Source organism: Blennius ocellaris (assembly GCF_963422515.1).
Source record: "Blennius ocellaris genome assembly, chromosome: 16".
Classification (NCBI taxonomy): Eukaryota; Metazoa; Chordata; class Actinopteri; order Blenniiformes; family Blenniidae; genus Blennius; species Blennius ocellaris.
In genome coordinates, this window is record NC_137665.1 from 22,821,637 (window position 1) to 22,841,452 (window position 19,816).

Consider the following 19,816-nt stretch of genomic DNA (forward strand, 5'->3'; position numbering starts at 1 on the left):
AGATGTCCATTAGACTGACGTCTGCTCTGGTCCTTCCAGATTGCTTGACACCCCGTCTGCCTACCACACTGACCCACAGTCATCCAAAATGTGTCTTTAACTGGCTCACACAATATTGAATGTGTGTAACTCTTCTCCTATGACCTTGCAGTTTTATGGCTACCTCTCTCAGCAACAGAACATGATGCAGGACTATGTTCGGACAGGTACTTATCAGCGGGCGATTCTCCAGAACCACAGTGACTTCAAGGACAAGGTAACTTCACAGGACTGCATGTGTCAGAGCACGTTTTCACTCGACTCGTTTCGTCATGGAAGGACATTGTAGGACACTGTTGTCTGTAAAACCTTCCCCCACTTCATCTGAAGGCAGATGGATGCTATTTTGTACAATTGCTGCAACATAGACTTAACAGTCTCTTCCAAGTCAAGCCATGAAATGACTTAATCAGTCATTTTTACAAATAAAAGCTCAAATATCTTTGGATTTTCAGCTCATGAACATTTGATCCAGTCTGGCAGTTTTGTGTTTGATATCTGATGAGCAGAGGTTCTCTGTTTGAGGTGTTGTAGTCCAGATTAAGTGCTGTCACACACTCACAGATTAAACTCACTGTTGGATTAGCATGTGATAAAATGTGTCATAGATATTCCGCTCAATGACTGGATGTCTGAATGTTGTTTTTACCTTTCAACGTGTATTATTATATCCGTGATACTTGCCAGTCCTTGAGCGTTTGATGTGTCCTGCAGGTGGTTCTAGATGTGGGCTGTGGATCGGGGATCCTCTCCTTCTTCGCAGCTCAGGCTGGAGCCAGAAAAGTGTACGCAGTGGAGGCGAGCACCATGGCTCAGCACGCTGAGGTATGTGTGCGTGCACGCGCGCACGTCGCCCGTTACACCAGAGGCCCGTACTATGAACCGTGACAAACATATCCAGAGTTTCTCTGTTACCTGTTGACCTTATCCAGACAGGTGGGATCCTGATCACTGTTTCTACGAAGCAGGTTATCAACTCAGTAGTTCAGCCCAGACCTACGTGTGCACGTTCACATTAAAGGGGCGGAGTTTGCAGCATCTGACCAATCACACACGGAGAAACTCTGAAGAGCAGTTTACAGATGACCCTTTAAAGGAGCGATTATTCTCGAGAAAATGAAGAGTTAGAACACATCCACCAGGGTAAAATTGAAAAAAAATTGAAAAACTTTATTAGTCCCTGAAGGGAAATTGTTTTGCTGCAACAAAACAATTTCCCTTCAGGGATTAATAAAGTCATCTATCTATCTATCTATCTATCTATCTATCTATCTATCTATCTATCTATCTATCTATCTATCTATCTATCTATCTATCTATCTATCTATCTATCTATCTATCTATCTATCTATCTATCTATCTATCTATCTATCTATCTATCTATCTATCTATCTATCTATCTATCTATCTATCTATCTATCTATCTATCTATCTATCTATCTATCTATCTATCTATCTATCTATCTATCTATCTATCTATCTATCTATCTATCTATCTATCTATCTATCTATCTATCTATCTATCTATCTATCTATCTATCTATCTATCTATCTATCTATCTATCTATCTATCTATCTATCTATCTATCTATCTATCTATCTATCTATCTATCTATCTATCTATCTATCTATCTATCTATCTATCTATCTATCTATCTATCTATCTATCTATCTATCTATCTATCTATCTATCTATCTATCTATCTATCTATCTATCTATCTATCTATCTATCTATCTATCTATCTATCTATCTATCTATCTATCTATCTATCTATCTATCTATCTATCTATCTATCTATCTATCTATCTATCTATCTATCTATCTATCTATCTATCTATCTATCTATCTATCTATCTATCTATCTATCTATCTATCTATCTATCTATCTATCTATCTATCTATCTATCTATCTATCTATCTATCTATCTATCTATCTATCTATCTATCTATCTATCTATCTATCTATCTATCTATCTATCTATCTATCTATCTATCTATCTATCTATCTATCTATCTATCTATCTATCTATCTATCTATCTATCTATCTATCTATCTATCTATCTATCTATCTAGGACAATATAAACGGACTTCACTTTCATCACTCGGTTTCACTTTATTCCAGCAGAAACGTGTCTGGATGAACTTCCTCACTGCTCATCTCTCAATTTAGATTTTATATCCAGTTGTTTCGCGTGTTTTGTGTTGGAATATTAATTCATCACATGAATTCATGTTTTTGCAGTTCTGTCTGGTGAGATCATCAAACTCATTATTCCAGATCAACCCTCGTGGAGTTAAAACAGACATCAAGGAAAAAAAACATCCTTCAAAGCTTCTGTGACCAAGATTAATTTTATTTTGTAAAAAAATTAAGTTCTAAATACTTTCTCCTCTCCGCTCAGCTGCATCTCAACGTTGAGCCCGTGCACCCAATAACCATCATTTAAGAATGGGCGGATCATTTTCCAAGAGATCTAGTTTGTCAGGAGGCGGAGCTCGGACTGTTAATCAAGAACTTAACCTGCTCCAGAGCAGGTTAGACGTTCAGCGTTAGTTGCCGGGACTATTTATCCTGGTGAGAAGTGAGCACGCGTCATAGTTCGGAAAACCCAAGGTTAACCCTTCAAGTTATCTCCATAAGACAAAATCCAGTGACGTAGTACATGCTTCCGACATTAACATGCGTTTCTGGTGATCCGATCACATGTGGCGAGCCCTGAAGTCGGGTGTTCACAGGCACCAAAGCACTTTTGCTCAAAGCACTTCCTGGGGGGGTGGCCAGGCAGCATCTGACCACAGAGGCTTTGTACTGTGAACAGCATGCATTGTGAATGCGTCCTGGGATGGTGGCACCCCAGGAAAATACCTCATACCCAAAACTTAAATATCCTCGGTCCGTGCCATGTTTTCATTCAATAGAATGTGTGGGGCGGAGTTATACCGAGTGAAACTTTCCAAAGGAACTCTGGACGTCCGTGCCTCAGGGTCTGCAGAGACGAGGTGCCTTATACCTATATACCGTCCATACCAAGCAGGATGACTCATGACTGTATGTCAGGCAATTTAGTAGAAGTGACTTCGCGGAAGTAACACAATCCAGTCTCAAGTGGTTAGTGTGTAACGTATAATATGGACAAATGTAAACATTCTACATCAGGGCTCAACACATCTGATCACCTAAAACATACAAACACACAGATGGGATGTTGTGGAATCTCATGGTAATTATAGCCGTTATGATTAATACAAATATTTATGTGGATATAGTTAGTCTAAAATAAAGACTACAGTTGTAAACTTATACAGATCTGGAGCAATAGGGTCCGACATACTGCATGTGCAGTTCCAGCAGTAAAAGAAAACAATGTGGAGGTGGTGAAGATATGTGCTCTACTACTACTTCTTCTCTGTTCGAGTTTTGGATGTGTTGAGGTTTTCCTTTGGCTGCAATGTTCAGAAGAACACGCTGAAGGTGACAAACTCAAACGTTTTCATCTAAATGTCACATTTATCCCCTCAAGATGTCAGATAAGAGATGATTTAAACTAATATTAAATGAACAGTTTGACTGTGGAAAGCTTGAGGGAGCCGCTACAGGGTGTCTGCAGAGTGGTGTGTCTGCAGAGCTGCGTGTGAACCAGGCGTGTTGTGAATATACTCTGCAGGTGCTGGTGAACAGTAACCGTCTGGGGGAGCGTGTAGTGGTCATCCCAGGGAAGGTAGAGGAGGTGACACTACCTGAGCAGGTGGACATCATCATCTCAGAACCCATGGGCTACATGCTGTTTAACGAGCGCATGCTGGAGAGCTACCTGCACGCCAAGAAGTTTCTCAAGACCAACGGTAAGCTGGCGGGGACGAGAGGAATGCTCATTGAACGTGAGCAGGTTTGGACGGGTTTCAGTGTTTAGGAGCTCAGCTGACGTTTACCTTCTTGACTTGCTCTGAGTGAAGCTGACAACATGTTTGTGTTCCAGAACATTTGTTCTGTTTGTTCACATAATGTGACAAAGGCCCGATCCCAATTCTCTTTTGTAGCCCTCCGCCTCTGCCTTCACCTCCAAAACGAGGGCAAAGGCAAAGGGATAAAAGTTTCAGCCCTTAGATTTGGGACACCCCTCTCCCTCTGCTCAGCCCCGCCCCTCTCCCTCTGCTCAGCCCCGCCCCTCTCGCTCCATCTCACAGTTTTGACGTCATAATACGGCGCCGTTATATCAGCAGAGGTGAGCCACGGATGTTTGTTGATTTTCCAGCAGGAGCATCGTCCTGCCGTCCTAAATTCAACGTGTTGCAGTAGCTTGGCTGCTTTGTTTTCCGCCTTTCCACATCAAAGTGAAGAAATAGACGGAGACATGGATTACTTCAGTTGCTGCGCTGTATTTGGACTTCAGAAATATTTCCTCATTCACCATACGAAAGCGGAGGAGCTTCCTTGTTTGCTCGGGAGTCCCTGTTTTCAAAACACCAATATTAGAATACTTTGGAACTCTACAGTGTAATAATAAAATGTTATAAACACGGTCTCTACGGAACAAATACACACGGAAGCTCCATACGGCAGCACTACTGCCGCTCTTACTCGTATAAAACACAACAGGTTTATGTAACTTTAGAAGCGTATACAGTGGCTTGCAAAAGTATTCATACCCCTTGAACTTTTCCACATTTTGTCACATTACACGCCACAAACATACATATATTTTATTGGAATTTTATGTGAAAGACCAACACAAAGTGTCACACAGTTGTGAAGTGCAAAGAACATTATACATGACTTTACATTTTTTTCACAAATAAAACACTGAAAAGTGTCGCGTGCAAAACTATTCAGCTCCCCTGAGTCAATACTTTGTGGAACCGCCTTTTGCTGCAATTCCAGCTGCAAGTCTTTTGGGGTCTCTCTCTACCAGCCTTGCACATCTGGAGACTGAGAGACAACTCAAGCTCAGTCAAATTACATGGAGAGCGTTTGTGAACGGCAGTTTTCAGATCTTGCCACAGATTCTCGATGGGATTTAGGTCAGAACTTTGACTGGGCCATTGTAACACATGAATATGTTTTGGTTTAAACTATTCCATTGTAGCCCTGGTGTTATGTTTAGTTTGGTGGTCCTGCTGGAAGGTGACCCTCCAGTCTCAAGTCTTTATGTTTAGGATGGTGGTCCTGCTGGAAGGTGAACCTCCAGTCTCAAGTCTTTATGTTTAGGATGGTTGTCCTGCTGGAAGGTGAACCTCCAGTCTCAAGTCTTTATGTTTAGGATGGTGGTCCTGCTGGAAGGTGAACCTCCAGTCTCAAGTCTTTATGTTTAGGATGGTGGTCCTGCTGGAAGGTGAACCTCCAGTCTCAAGTCTTTATGTTTAGGATGGTGGTCCTGCTGGAAGGTGAACCTCCAGTCTCAAGTCTTTATGTTTAGGATGGTGGTCCTGCTGGAAGGTGACCCTCCAGTCTCAAGTCTTTATGTTTAGGATGGTGGTCCTGCTGGAAGGTGACCCTCCAGTCTCAAGTCTTTATGTTTAGGATGGTGGTCCTGCTGGAAGGTGACCCTCCAGTCTCAAGTCTTTATGTTTAGGATGGTGGTCCTGCTGGAAGGTGACCCTCCAGTCTCAAGTCTTTATGTTTAGGATGGTGGTCCTGCTGGAAGGGGAACCTCCAGTCTCAAGTCTTTATGTTTAGTTGGGTGTCCTGCTGGAAGGTGAACCTCCAGTCTCAAGTCTTTATGTTTAGTTGGGTGTCCTGCTGGAAGGTGACCCTCCAGTCTCAAGTCTTTATGTTTAGGATGGTGGTCCTGCTGGAAGGTGAACCTCCAGTCTCAAGTCTTTATGTTTAGGATGGTGGTCCTGCTGGAAGGTGAACCTCCAGTCTCAAGTCTTTATGTTTAGGATGGTGGTCCTGCTGGAAGGTGAACCTCCAGTCTCAAGTCTTTATGTTTAGGATGGTGGTCCTGCTGGAAGGTGACCCTCCAGTCTCAAGTCTTTATGTTTAGGATGGTGGTCCTGCTGGAAGGTGACCCTCCAGTCTCAAGTCTTTATGTTTAGGATGGTGGTCCTGCTGGAAGGTGACCCTCCAGTCTCAAGTCTTTATGTTTAGGATGGTGGTCCTGCTGGAAGGTGACCCTCCAGTCTCAAGTCTTTATGTTTAGGATGGTGGTCCTGCTGGAAGGGGAACCTCCAGTCTCAAGTCTTTATGTTTAGTTGGGTGTCCTGCTGGAAGGTGAACCTCCAGTCTCAAGTCTTTATGTTTAGTTGGGTGTCCTGCTGGAAGGTGACCCTCCAGTCTCAAGTCTTTATGTTTAGGATGGTGGTCCTGCTGGAAGGTGAACCTCCAGTCTCAAGTCTTTATGTTTAGGATGGTGGTCCTGCTGGAAGGTGAACCTCCAGTCTCAAGTCTTTATGTTTAGGATGGTGGTCCTGCTGGAAGGTGAACCTCCAGTCTCAAGTCTTTATGTTTAGTTGGGTGTCCTGCTGGAAGGTGACCCTCCAGTCTCAAGTCTTTATGTTTAGGATGGTGGTCCTGCTGGAAGGTGACCCTCCAGTCTCAAGTCTTTATGTTTAGGATGGTGGTCCTGCTGGAAGGTAACCCTCCAGTCTCAAGTCTTTATGTTTAGGATGGTGGTCCTGCTGGAAGGGGAACCTCCAGTCTCAAGTCTTTATGTTTAGGATGGTGGTCCTGCTGGAAGGTGACCCTCCACCTCAGTCTCAAGTCTTTATGTTTAGGATGGTGGTCCTGCTGGAAGGTGACCCTCCACCTCAGTCTCAAGTCTTTATGTTTAGGATGGTGGTCCTGCTGGAAGGTGACCCTCCACCTCAGTCTCAAGTCTTTATGTTTAGGATGGTGGTCCTGCTGGAAGGTGAACCTCCAGTCTCAAGTCTTTATGTTTAGGATGGTGGTCCTGCTGGAAGGTGAACCTCCAGTCTCAAGTCTTTATGTTTAGGATGGTGGTCCTGCTGGAAGGTGAACCTCCAGTCTCAAGTCTTTATGTTTAGGATGGTGGTCCTGCTGGAAGGTGACCCTCCAGTCTCAAGTCTTTATGTTTAGGATGGTGGTCCTGCTGGAAGGTGACCCTCCAGTCTCAAGTCTTTATGTTTAGGATGGTGGTCCTGCTGGAAGGTGACCCTCCAGTCTCAAGTCTTTATGTTTAGGATGGTGGTCCTGCTGGAAGGTGACCCTCCAGTCTCAAGTCTTTATGTTTAGGATGGTGGTCCTGCTGGAAGGGGAACCTCCAGTCTCAAGTCTTTATGTTTAGTTGGGTGTCCTGCTGGAAGGTGAACCTCCAGTCTCAAGTCTTTATGTTTAGTTGGGTGTCCTGCTGGAAGGTGACCCTCCAGTCTCAAGTCTTTATGTTTAGGATGGTGGTCCTGCTGGAAGGTGAACCTCCAGTCTCAAGTCTTTATGTTTAGGATGGTGGTCCTGCTGGAAGGTGAACCTCCAGTCTCAAGTCTTTATGTTTAGGATGGTGGTCCTGCTGGAAGGTGAACCTCCAGTCTCAAGTCTTTATGTTTAGTTGGGTGTCCTGCTGGAAGGTGACCCTCCAGTCTCAAGTCTTTATGTTTAGGATGGTGGTCCTGCTGGAAGGTGACCCTCCAGTCTCAAGTCTTTATGTTTAGGATGGTGGTCCTGCTGGAAGGTGACCCTCCAGTCTCAAGTCTTTATGTTTAGGATGGTGGTCCTGCTGGAAGGGGAACCTCCAGTCTCAAGTCTTTATGTTTAGGATGGTGGTCCTGCTGGAAGGTGACCCTCCACCTCAGTCTCAAGTCTTTATGTTTAGGATGGTGGTCCTGCTGGAAGGTGACCCTCCACCTCAGTCTCAAGTCTTTATGTTTAGGATGGTGGTCCTGCTGGAAGGTGACCCTCCACCTCAGTCTCAAGTCTTTATGTTTAGGATGGTGGTCCTGCTGGAAGGTGAACCTCCAGTCTCAAGTCTTTATGTTTAGGATGGTGGTCCTGCTGGAAGGTGAACCTCCAGTCTCAAGTCTTTATGTTTAGGATGGTGGTCCTGCTGGAAGGTGAACCTCCAGTCTCAAGTCTTTATGTTTAGTTGGGTGTCCTGCTGGAAGGGGAACCTCCAGTCTCAAGTCTTTATGTTTAGGATGGTGGTCCTGCTGGAAGGTGACCCTCCAGTCTCAAGTCTTTATGTTTAGGATGGTGGTCCTGCTGGAAGGTGACCCTCCAGTCTCAAGTCTTTATGTTTAGGATGGTGGTCCTGCTGGAAGGGGAACCTCCAGTCTCAAGTCTTTATGTTTAGTTGGGTGTCCTGCTGGAAGGTGAACCTCCAGTCTCAAGTCTTTATGTTTAGTTGGGTGTCCTGCTGGAAGGTGACCCTCCAGTCTCAAGTCTTTATGTTTAGGATGGTGGTCCTGCTGGAAGGTGAACCTCCAGTCTCAAGTCTTTATGTTTAGGATGGTGGTCCTGCTGGAAGGTGAACCTCCAGTCTCAAGTCTTTATGTTTAGGATGGTGGTCCTGCTGGAAGGTGAACCTCCAGTCTCAAGTCTTTATGTTTAGTTGGGTGTCCTGCTGGAAGGTGACCCTCCAGTCTCAAGTCTTTATGTTTAGGATGGTGGTCCTGCTGGAAGGTGAACCTCCAGTCTCAAGTCTTTATGTTTAGGATGGTGGTCCTGCTGGAAGGTGAACCTCCAGTCTCAAGTCTTTATGTTTAGGATGGTTGTCCTGCTGGAAGGTGAACCTCCAGTCTCAAGTCTTTATGTTTAGGATGGTGGTCCTGCTGGAAGGTGACCCTCCAGTCTCAAGTCTTTATGTTTAGGATGGTGGTCCTGCTGGAAGGTGAACCTCCAGTCTCAAGTCTTTATGTTTAGGATGGTGTCCTGCTGGAAGGTGAACCTCCAGTCTCAAGTCTTTATGTTTAGGATGGTGGTCCTGCTGGAAGGTGACCCTCCAGTCTCAAGTCTTTATGTTTAGGATGGTTGTCCTGCTGGAAGGTGAACCTCCAGTCTCAAGTCTTTATGTTTAGGATGGTGGTCCTGCTGGAAGGTGACCCTCCAGTCTCAAGTCTTTATGTTTAGGATGGTGGTCCTGCTGGAAGGTGAACCTCCAGTCTCAAGTCTTTATGTTTAGGATGGTGGTCCTGCTGGAAGGTGACCCTCCAGTCTCAAGTCTTTATGTTTAGGATGGTGGTCCTGCTGGAAGGTGAACCTCCAGTCTCAAGTCTTTATGTTTAGGATGGTGTCCTGCTGGAAGGTGAACCTCCAGTCTCAAGTCTTTATGTTTAGGATGGTGGTCCTGCTGGAAGGTGACCCTCCAGTCTCAAGTCTTTATGTTTAGGATGGTTGTCCTGCTGGAAGGTGAACCTCCAGTCTCAAGTCTTTATGTTTAGGATGGTGGTCCTGCTGGAAGGTGACCCTCCAGTCTCAAGTCTTTATGTTTAGGATGGTGTCCTGCTGGAAGGTGAACCTCCAGTCTCAAGTCTTTATGTTTAGGATGGTGGTCCTGCTGGAAGGTGAACCTCCAGTCTCAAGTCTTTATGTTTAGGATGGTGGTCCTGCTGGAAGGTGAACCTCCAGTCTCAAGTCTTTATGTTTAGTTTGGTGGTCCTGCTGGAAGGTGACCCTCCAGTCTCAAGTCTTTATGTTTAGGATGGTGTCCTGCTGGAAGGTGAACCTCCAGTCTCAAGTCTTTATGTTTAGGATGGTGGTCCTGCTGGAAGGTGAACCTCCAGTCTCAAGTCTTTATGTTTAGGATGGTGGTCCTGCTGGAAGGTGACCCTCCAGTCTCAAGTCTTTATGTTTAGGATGGTTGTCCTGCTGGAAGGTGACCCTCCAGTCTCAAGTCTTTATGTTTAGGATGGTGGTCCTGCTGGAAGGTGAACCTCCAGTCTCAAGTCTTTATGTTTAGGATGGTGGTCCTGCTGGAAGGTGAACCTCCAGTCTCAAGTCTTTATGTTTAGGATGGTGGTCCTGCTGGAAGGTGACCCTCCAGTCTCAAGTCTTTATGTTTAGGATGGTGGTCCTGCTGGAAGGTGAACCTCCGCCCCAGTCTCAAGTCTTTTGCAGACTCCAACAGGTTTTCTTTCCCTGGATTTGGCTCCATCCATCTTCCATCAACTGTGACCAACTTCCCTGTCCCTGCTGAAGAGCAGCACCCAGAGCATGATGGTTCCACCACCATGTTGGACAGTGGGGACGGTGTGTTCACGGTGATGTGCAGTGTTCGGTTTCCACCACACATAACGTTTTGCATTTTCATCTCATGTGACCAGATCACCTTCTTCCACATGTTTGCTGTGTCCCCACATGGTTTCTGGCAAACTGCCAACGGGACTTCTTATGGCTTTCTTCTTGCCACTCTTCCATAAAGGCCAGATGTGTGGAGTGCAGCCCAATAGTTGTCCTGTGGACAGATTCCCCCACCGGAGCTGTGGATGTCTGCAGTTGGTCCAGAGTCACCATGGGCCTCTTGGCTGCATCTCTGGTCAGTGCTCTCCTTGTTCGGCCTGGAACTTTAGCTGGACGGCCGTGTCTTGGTAGGTTTGCAGTTGTGCCAGACTCTTTACATTTCCGGATAATGTATGAACAGTGCTCCGTGAGATGTTCAAAGCTTGGGAAATCTGTTTATAGCCTAACCTGCTTTAAACTTCTCCACAACTTTATGTCTGACCAGTCTGGTGTGTTCCTTGGACTTCATGGTCCTGTTTGCTCCCCAATATTCTCTTAACAAACCTCTGAGGTCGTCACAGAACAGCTGTATTTGAACTGAGATTACATTACACACAGGTGGACTCTATTTAGTCATTAGTTCAACATTCACTCATTCAGCAGTCATCAGGCAGCGTCTGAAGGTAATTGGTTGCACTCAGAGAAAAGGGGGCTGAATACTTTTGTACGCTGCACTTTTCAGTGTTTATTTGTGAAAAAAATGTAAAGTCATGTATAATTTTCTTTGTACTTCACAATTGTGTGACACTTTGTGTTGGTCTTTCACATAAAATTCCAATAAAATATATGTACGTTTGTGGCGTGTAATGTGACAAAATGTGGAAAAGTTCAAGGGGTATGAATACTTTTGCAAGCCACTGTATATGTGAAATGCGAGTCCTTTGGCGCCATGTCCTCCTACCCCTCTGTTTAAAGTGTGCATCTGTAAAAGCTCCATTTAGAGGGGTGAATAGCCCTTCCCCTCAGACTCTCGTGAACACGCATTTCAGAGGGGTCGGGGTAAGACACTCCTTAGTTGCGCTGGCTGAGTGTTCCAGGTCGTTGTCCTGCTGGAAGACCAGCCACGACCCATCTTCAGTGCTCTTACTGAGGGGAGGAGATTGTTGGCCCAGATCTCACCATACATGGTTTCATCCATCCTCCCCTCAACACGGTGCAGTCGTCCCGTCCCCTTTGCAGAAAGCATCCCCAAAGAATGATGTTTCACCTCCATGTTCACAGTTGGATGGTGTTGTTGGGGTTGTACTCATCCTTCTTTCTCCAAACACGGCGAGTGGAGTTTAGACCAAAAAGCTCCTTTTGTCTCTTCACACCACATGACCTTCTCCCATTCCTCCTCTGGATCATCCACATGGTCATTGGCAAACTTCAGACGGACCTTGACATGCGCTGGCTTGAGCAGGAGGAGCTTGTGTGCAGTACAGGACATTAATCCATGACGGCGGAGTGTTACTGATGGTTTTCTTTGAGACTGTGGTCCAGCTCTCTCCAGGTCATTGACCAGGTCCTGCCATGTGGTTCTGGGCTCATCCCTCACTGTCCTCATGATCATTGATGCCCCACGAGGAGAGATCTTGCATGGCGCTCCAGACCGAGGGAGATTGACCGTCGTCTTGAACTTCTTCCATTTTCTGATAATTGCACCAACAGTTGTTGCCTTCTCACCAAGCTGCTTCTCTTGTCCTGGAGCCCAGCCCAGCCTTTTTATCCCTGATGTCCTTGCACAGCTCTCTGGTCTTGGCCATTGTTTGAGTGTGTGGACAGGTGTCTTTTATACAGGTAGCGAGTTCAAACAGGTGCAGTTAATACAGGTAGTGAGTGGAGAACAGGAGGGCTTCTTAAACCTCTGTGGCCGGCAGACGCACCGGTGCATCTTCATCACATGACCGTTTTAAAAGGCAGTAGCGTCACAGTGCAGCGTCATCAGATATATGCAGATATAAAACTACAAGATCGTTTTAAAATTATGTTGATTGCCCAAATCAAAGTGGCGATATGAAGAAAACTCTGTCCGTGTTTTTCCGTGACATTTTAGTGCGTGTCAGGTGCAGAAGACCAGTCAGGAGTGCTTCTACAACAAAGTGAAAGTAGCAGAGTAGCAAAAAAGACACTGCTCGTAATGTGCCAGTATACCTTTCACTCATTGGTTGAGAAGAAGAGCCCATGTCCAATCAAAGGTTTCCATAGTTGTGTCGTTTTGGTTCGTTTACCGTGAAAAAGTAAACCAAGCGAGACGGAGACGGCGAGAGTGAGTTGAGATTTATATTAGAGAGTTTCAAGTGAACTCTTTTTTTTTTTTTTTTTTTATCAAAACAATGACGCCTTATGAACGTCGGTCAGGCGCTCCAACTTTTTATTTTTATTGAAGGAGAAGAGCATCGAGTCTGACAGCGAGTTTGAGAGTGATTCTGATGACAATATTGACGACCCCAGCTTCGTTTTGTTAGAGGGGAGGCAGGTGTCCCCCAGACCAGGACAGGTGTCCCCCAGACCAGGACAGGTGTCCCCCAGACCAGGACAGCTGTCCCCCACCCCTGTCCCCATCATTCCAGCTCCACCACAACAGCCAAAGGCTAAAATGTAAACATTGCCTGCAGGAACACAAGAAAAGGAAAGACACTCCATGGACATGTCATGTGTGACGTGTCCCTCTGTGTTGTGTTGGACACAATCTGTTTTTTTGAGTGGCACAAAAAAAAATTTTCTTCACCTGACATTATATGTGTGACCTTTTGTAAATAGTTTTACAAAAACATACAACTGTTTTTTTTGTCCTGTTTTGATAAATTTTAGTTATAGTTTAGATTTACTTCACAAGTAAACAAAATGATTCGTTGCGCATATCTATGAATTTTATCATCAATAAATCTGTTTTTCCCAACCGAATTTGTAGTTTTATGGTGTTTTTAGATCCACTGTGTTAATAAAGTATGCCAAAGTGAAAACAATACATCAGAGCTGTATTTATGAGGTTGTCCTGAACAAAATGACACTAAAAAAGGCAAGGTTTATGGATTTTATATTTGAGATATAAAGGAAAAATCAGTTGTAGTGAAAAACGGCACAAAATGCTTCAGACCCAGAGGGTTAAAGAAGAACTAACAGGTCTGTGGGAGCCTAAATTGTTACTGGTTGATAGGCCATCAAATACTTATGTCATGCAGTACAATGGAAATTATTTAAAAATCATCCACTGTGATTTTCTGCATTTTTGTTTTAGATTGTGTCCCTCACAGAGGCACAGAGTACCTTTAATACAAATTACACACCTCTACATGCTTTGTAGGTGGGAAAACGTCAAAAATCAGCAGTGTATCAATACTTGTTCTCCCCACTGTACAAAGGGTGGATGAATGGAGGTCGGACAGAATGAAATTTATTGTCGAAGCCAGAAACGTAAACCACCTCAAAACTGCGTTTCAGGTAAGATGTTCCCCACCATTGGAGACGTCCACCTGGCTCCCTTCACAGATGAGCAGCTCTACATGGAACAGTTCACCAAGGCTAACTTCTGGTAAGAGAACGTTTGGCTGAAAGACTCAGTGGTTGAATCGTTAGCTCAGGGGTGTCCAACATGCGGCCCGCGGGCCAGGACCGGCCCGCCAGAGGATCTTTTTTTTAAGTCTAAATATGAAAACTGACAGAGGCTGATCTAAAAACACTAGATTGTCAGAAATGACATTCAAAACCGCCCTTGGTCAGAATTTGACCCCCCGACATTAATGCATCTGTGGAGGTCACTTGACGCAACGCATTTCACAATAAAACAACGAGTCCTACTTATGTGAAATGATACTTTAGACACGTAAACTCAAAACGATTTCCAGATGATGACAAATTGTTTTAATACTGAATAAAAATATGATATCCAGATACAGGTGACTGAGGAGTTGGTTTTTGTTGTTGTTGCAAATATAATATCTGATTTCCTTTAATATGTAAATTTGAGAATAGACTGGCAAATTGTTGCAGTTACAAAAGGATGAAAAGAAGGAAAGACTTTGCATTTGTCCATATCTGCAGTTTAACATGTTCTGTTTGACTTGTTGGGCCTCCAGAGGTTAGATTAGGGTGGATGTGGCCCCTCAACTGAAATGTTTGACGCCCCTGCGTTAGTTGGTTCAATGATGTTGAAGCTGTGTCAGCAGAGAGAAAACTGACTTTTTTCTTTCTTTCTTTCATTTTAGCATTGAGGTTCAAGAACAAACATAGAGAGTAAAGTTAATGTTCAGGAAGTGCCCTGATTTATTTTGTTTTACCATCATACAAACTTAAATTTTTAGTTTAATCAAAGTTTCCTTGCTGGATTTGGCAGATGTAGTTTGTCACAACTAAAACGTTATTATTACAAAATACATCCTGCCCTGGAAATCAAAGTTTCAAATGATGTTATTCTAAAATCCAGTCATGGGGATTACTTTTTCTATCATTCGTGAACCAACAATTCTATTGTTGCCCATGATTAAACCAATAAATGTTGAAGACCAAGAAAATATATTCCCGCATCATATGCATGTCACAGATACAACCAAAGTATCGACACAGGTTTTAAACTCTAAACTATTCAGAGTTTTCTTATTTCAAAGAGTTGACATATAACAGGGCTGTCAGTGTTGCATCGTGGAAATGAACCCTGATGAGCTGTGTTGCTCGTCACTGTCCTGCCGAGTCACATGACTGAAGGTAGAATGTTTTGTTTGCTTAACTCCAGTCTTCACCAGTTGTATTTTGCCCTCAGGTACCAGCCGTCTTTCCACGGTGTTGACCTCTCTGCCCTGCGGGGGGCAGCAGTGGACGAGTATTTCCGTCAGCCAATTGTGGTGAGTGACGAGTCGCTCTGTGTTAGATCTCAAAGTGACAGATGTGAATGAGTGTTAAGTGTTGTTCTTTCCCCTCCAGGACACATTTGATATCCGTATTCTGATGGCCAAGTCAGTCAAATACACAGTCAACTTCTTGGAGGCCAAAGAAGAAGATCTTTACAGGTGGGTTTGAAGAAACCTCCCAGAAACTGGACATTTATTTAATCATTGCTCAATGATCCAGACTCTTTAGAAAAAAAAGGCAGGAGTAACTTAATGAATTGTGTTCGGGGTCCTGTGTCTAACTGTCATTAACTTAAGTTAAAATAAACATAGACAAATCCTGCAAAATATTTTTTTTCAATCTTTTTACTATTACTATTGGCAAACTTACTGTTACTGCTGCATTTCTGTTAGTATTATCAGAAGCAGGAAATAGTGGGGGTGCGCGCGTAGCAATTGTATATTGAAGAGGCAATTGAAACAACAGAATAGGCAGCAATATTGTACAGTGTAAAGGTATAAGTGTGTCTTACTAAATAATTGTGCAACGCCATTGTGATGTTGCACATGAGACACTACTACACAAAGCTTGAGATTATTGTAACCCCTTAAAGTTCAGGAGGAGAGCAGCACTGGGGACAAAGGTCGCTCTCCTTCATTGGGGCGTACAGGCTGGACAACAGAACCAGATGCAGGGAGCAGAGTATGTGTTGAGTCACTGGTAGGGCTTTTCCACCAGAAAGAACCAGAAGCTCGTTCAGGGCCGGTGCCAGGCCCAGTTCTTAAATGAGCACCGCCAAAGAACTGGTTCTTTTTCCACCGTTAACGGAGTCAAGCCAGAGCCACGTCATTACATCACTCCAAAATGTGATACATCACTGATTTCGCCGATCAGCGCTCATATAGAAGAACGAGGAGATGGACTGTATTCATCTGTTTGGTCTGGGTCCATCTAGTCTGTCCTGAACCTCTCATGCAGACAAAAGAGACGGAACACATTGAGTCTCCTCGTCACTCTATTGGTGTTTTTTCACATCTGTTTGCGTCCGGAGCTGCGGAGTGGCCAGAGAGAGGGGAAAAAAAACACGTGAATGAGCTTGGGACATATTTTTCAACATGTGGGCATTACATAGTGAATTTCTGCTCCTTTCACTTTATTTCTGGACGTGTCTGAATCAAATGCTTCAACATCAGGAGGAATGGAGGTGTAGAATAATAGAACGCAGCTCTACAGCCGTTTATAATGGAAACCTACGTGAACACACACTGATTAAATTTCTCTTTCACATGAAGCCACTCAAAGGCTCATTTTATGGTTAAAAAATCCATCTTTCATTGACAGTAGTATGTAGTTTGATTTTTAGTTTGTGATGAACCAAAAGTATCACTTCATTATAAAGGTCTGTGGTAGAAAATATTGGAGCGTCTCACAGCAGAGGGCAATGCAGCCTCACGCTGCCTTGCTCAGCGGCTGCAGCGCCACAGCCTGCGGTCATAACGCAAAACAAGACATGAAAGTGAAGTTGGTTACAATGATGATACGATGAAAAGTGTGAAAACAATGGAAACCTGCTTCTAAAGTCGATATCTCAGGCAGCTGAGAGCAGTGGAGGAGCTCTGCACCTCGAGAGCCGCGGCACCGCGGTCAAGGATTAAATTCCCTCCTATTAATTTCAGAGAGCAACTGATTACATCGTTCCAATGCTTTATTTTCATTTTTTTTCTCGATAACCACTCCGGGGCTCCGTGTTTGTTGTAGTTTTCAGAAAACCGGTTCAAGTCTCTTCCGCCTTGCAAGTAGCGATAACTCCAGTGATAACTCCGCCCCCACCTGATGACTCCAGGCTGGTTCTTTGCTTGCCCAGGAAGGAAGTGGAGCCAGCGTAGCACCGGTTTAGCCCCTGTTAAGAACCGGTTTTGGGCGGTGTAAATACAAAGAACTGGTGCTAACTCTGGCCCCTGGCTCCGAACTAGCCCCTGCTTCTTTCCAGTGGAAAAGCCCCCTGACAGTACAGTGAGATGGGCCACATGCCTGCTACTCAGAACACACTGCTCAGCAGGAAGTCTAAGAATCTTCAAGCACACCTTCACCATATTGTGCCTGAACCAGCCCGAACTGAAAGCTGTACTGAATAGAAATTTCTTAAGCCTTGACTGAAAAGTGAGAGTGTGCCTGCCTTTCTAAAAGCCACTTCACACGGACCAATCTTCAGCCCTCCCAGACGTAAGATTGCAATCGTGGTGAAATCTTTGGCCTTGGCTCTAAGTCGGTGGTCCTCTGTTGCACTGTGAGACCGATTCCAAGACGACCATCGTCCTGGTCTTGTAACCAAAGATAAATTGCAGTGAAATTCAGACTGAGTCAGATATTTGGGGTGATCGTGACAAATGCTGTGATCTACGGCGACTGCTTTCTACTAAGTTATTCCACATCCATACAGAGTACATTTTTGAAGCTGCTTCATCCATCTATGATGCCACCAGCAGGCTTTTAGTACATTGCATTGTTAAGTATTTCGTATAAGACGCTGTCCGTCTTAAAAAAAATCTTGATCGTCATCATGTGCATTTTGTTTATGTTTACATGGAGTGTGTTTTGTGGAGAATTAAAGACCACGACGGTAAATGCTAGTAACTCCCAGGTTCTTCACAGTGGTACTGCAGGTCAAAGTAACACCATCCGGTGTAACAAGATGTTTAGAGAATTTCTCTCTCAGATGTTGTGGGCCAAATATAACTTGTGTTGCATCTGAGTTCAGAAGCAGAGGATTACAGCTCATCCAGGCTTGTGTGAGACGGTGTGTTTGAGTGGCCAAAGCGGTGACATGGTAATAACAGCCTATAGCAAATTCATTAATTTGGAAAAAATCAATGTATTAAACTACATTGCTGTGCAATATAAAATAGTATAGATGAGGAAAAACCAGGTTTTTTAGTAGGAAAGACAGGTTTGCCTGTCGAAGAGGACATTTTGGCCCAAAGCCAAACTTAATTGCCAACCCCTGATGTATGATGTAAAAAGTATAGGACCTGACATAGAACCAGGTGGAACTCCATGTTTAACGTCAGTCTGAGCTGAAGAGTCATTACCATGAAGGAAGTGTAACCTGTCTGATAAAACTGATCGGAACCAGTTTAGTGCAGTACCTTTAACCGCGATGATGTGTTCTGTAGTCTCTGCAGTAGGATGTTCTGGTCAGTAGTATGAAAAGCAGCACTGAGGTCTACCAGGACCAGAACAGAGACCAGTCCTTTGTCTGAAGCCACGAGAAGATCAGTAGTAGTTCTGACCTTGTCTCTGTGCTGTGATGAATCTAAAGCCTGACTGGAAAGACTCAGGTCGTTAGCACAGAAATAGTCACGTAGTGACTTGCAACAACTTTTTCTAGTATTTTAGAAATAAAGGAAGGTTGGATTTTGGGCTGTAGTTTGCTAAAACACCTGGGTCAACTCTGGTGTGTTTTTTAAGAAGAGGTTTAGCGACAGCAACCTAAAAGGCTTGTGTTACATATCATGTTATTAAAGAGAGGTTGATCTGATCTAGTATTGATTTCTAATGAGGGGGGTAAATGTCTTTGACAAGTTTTGTCTGGATTGAATCCAACAGACGCGTTGTTGGTTTAGATGAAGCTACAATTGAAGAGAACCCAGAGCTCTACAGGGTGGAACCTGGATAACTGGGAATCAGGTTCAACTGAGATCTGAAAATGTGTTTGATAGACAGTGAGTCTTCCATTCTGTCCATTCTGTGTGAAGAGCACTGGGGAACTGAAAGTGTGGTGGTGGTTCTTATTTGTGTACATTGTTTGACATGTGAATAGATCTTAACATGAAGTATAACCAGTGAAGGTCTAAAACCAAAGCAACTCTTCATAAAACCCAACCTGTAGATTGGAAAAGCATATTTCTGTAAATGATGTGATCTTTTTGTTTTTTCCCTGCAGGATAGAGATTCCCTTTAAGTTCCACATGATGCACTCTGGTCTGGTGCATGGCTTGGCCTTCTGGTTTGACGTGGCGTTCATGGGATCAGTGTAAGTTTGACTCAAAGCAACCCAGTCCAAAACATTTACTGCATCCACTAAGTTAAAGTCTAGAAGATGAGAGTTGTGTCCGTTTCCCGCATGTCTGCTTGATGATGTGCAGCAAACTCCACAGAGCCCCCCCCCCCTGTTGGGGGTGGCTGCAATGCAGGCTGGTCCTTCATGCCACTAACCGACATTAGTTCAGGACATGTGAATGAATGCGAGCTCTAAATCTGTGTGAAAGGGGATGTAACAACGAACAGAAACCCTCCCCTCCCCCTTCAGGATGACAATATGGCTGTCCACCGCCCCCACGGAGCCCCTCACCCACTGGTACCAGGTCCGCTGCCTGCTGCAGTCTCCTCTCTTCACCAAGGCCGGGGACACGCTGTCCGGCACGGCGGTGCTGGTGGCCAACAAGAGGTGGGCTGCCTTGTCTTCTGGGCTCCGTGGTTCTGTACCGATGGAACAAAACACAGTGTTCAAGATAGTGTCGAACAAGAATTCCACTCTGCCGTCCTTCGCATCAGTTGATTACACCCCAAATGTTTCTCAGTGTAAATTAAACCTGCTTTCCAACGGCATTGACACGTAATTACAAAGGTGCAACAAATGTCCTTAGTTTTGTTTCATGATGAAATATTTTAACGTGAAGAAATGGTGAGGCACAAGATAAGTGTTGTAACTTAAAATGTACAATAAAGTTAAATCCTTCATACACAAGCAAACATGCAGGTTTTGTAACGTGTCTGTGTGTGTGTGTGTGTGTGTGTGT

The 19,816-nt window shown here is 44.3% G+C and overlaps 1 protein-coding gene across 2 annotated transcripts in view; it reads left to right on the forward strand.

Moving 5' to 3' along the window:
* The window catches only part of carm1 (coactivator-associated arginine methyltransferase 1), a gene marked incomplete at its 5' end in the record, with an annotated part of 51,461 nt that overhangs the window by 24,814 nt on the left and 6,831 nt on the right, over positions 1 to 19,816 (forward strand). For both annotated transcript variants that reach the window (XM_080511470.1, XM_080511469.1), the window contains 8 exons: positions 152 to 256; positions 754 to 864; positions 3,709 to 3,886; positions 13,635 to 13,725; positions 14,950 to 15,031; positions 15,111 to 15,196; positions 18,961 to 19,050; positions 19,327 to 19,464. In XM_080511470.1, coding sequence (XP_080367596.1) covers positions 152 to 256; positions 754 to 864; positions 3,709 to 3,886; positions 13,635 to 13,725; positions 14,950 to 15,031; positions 15,111 to 15,196; positions 18,961 to 19,050; positions 19,327 to 19,464 — 881 coding nt within the window. The remainder of the gene's footprint in view (positions 1 to 151; positions 257 to 753; positions 865 to 3,708; positions 3,887 to 13,634; positions 13,726 to 14,949; positions 15,032 to 15,110; positions 15,197 to 18,960; positions 19,051 to 19,326; positions 19,465 to 19,816) is intronic.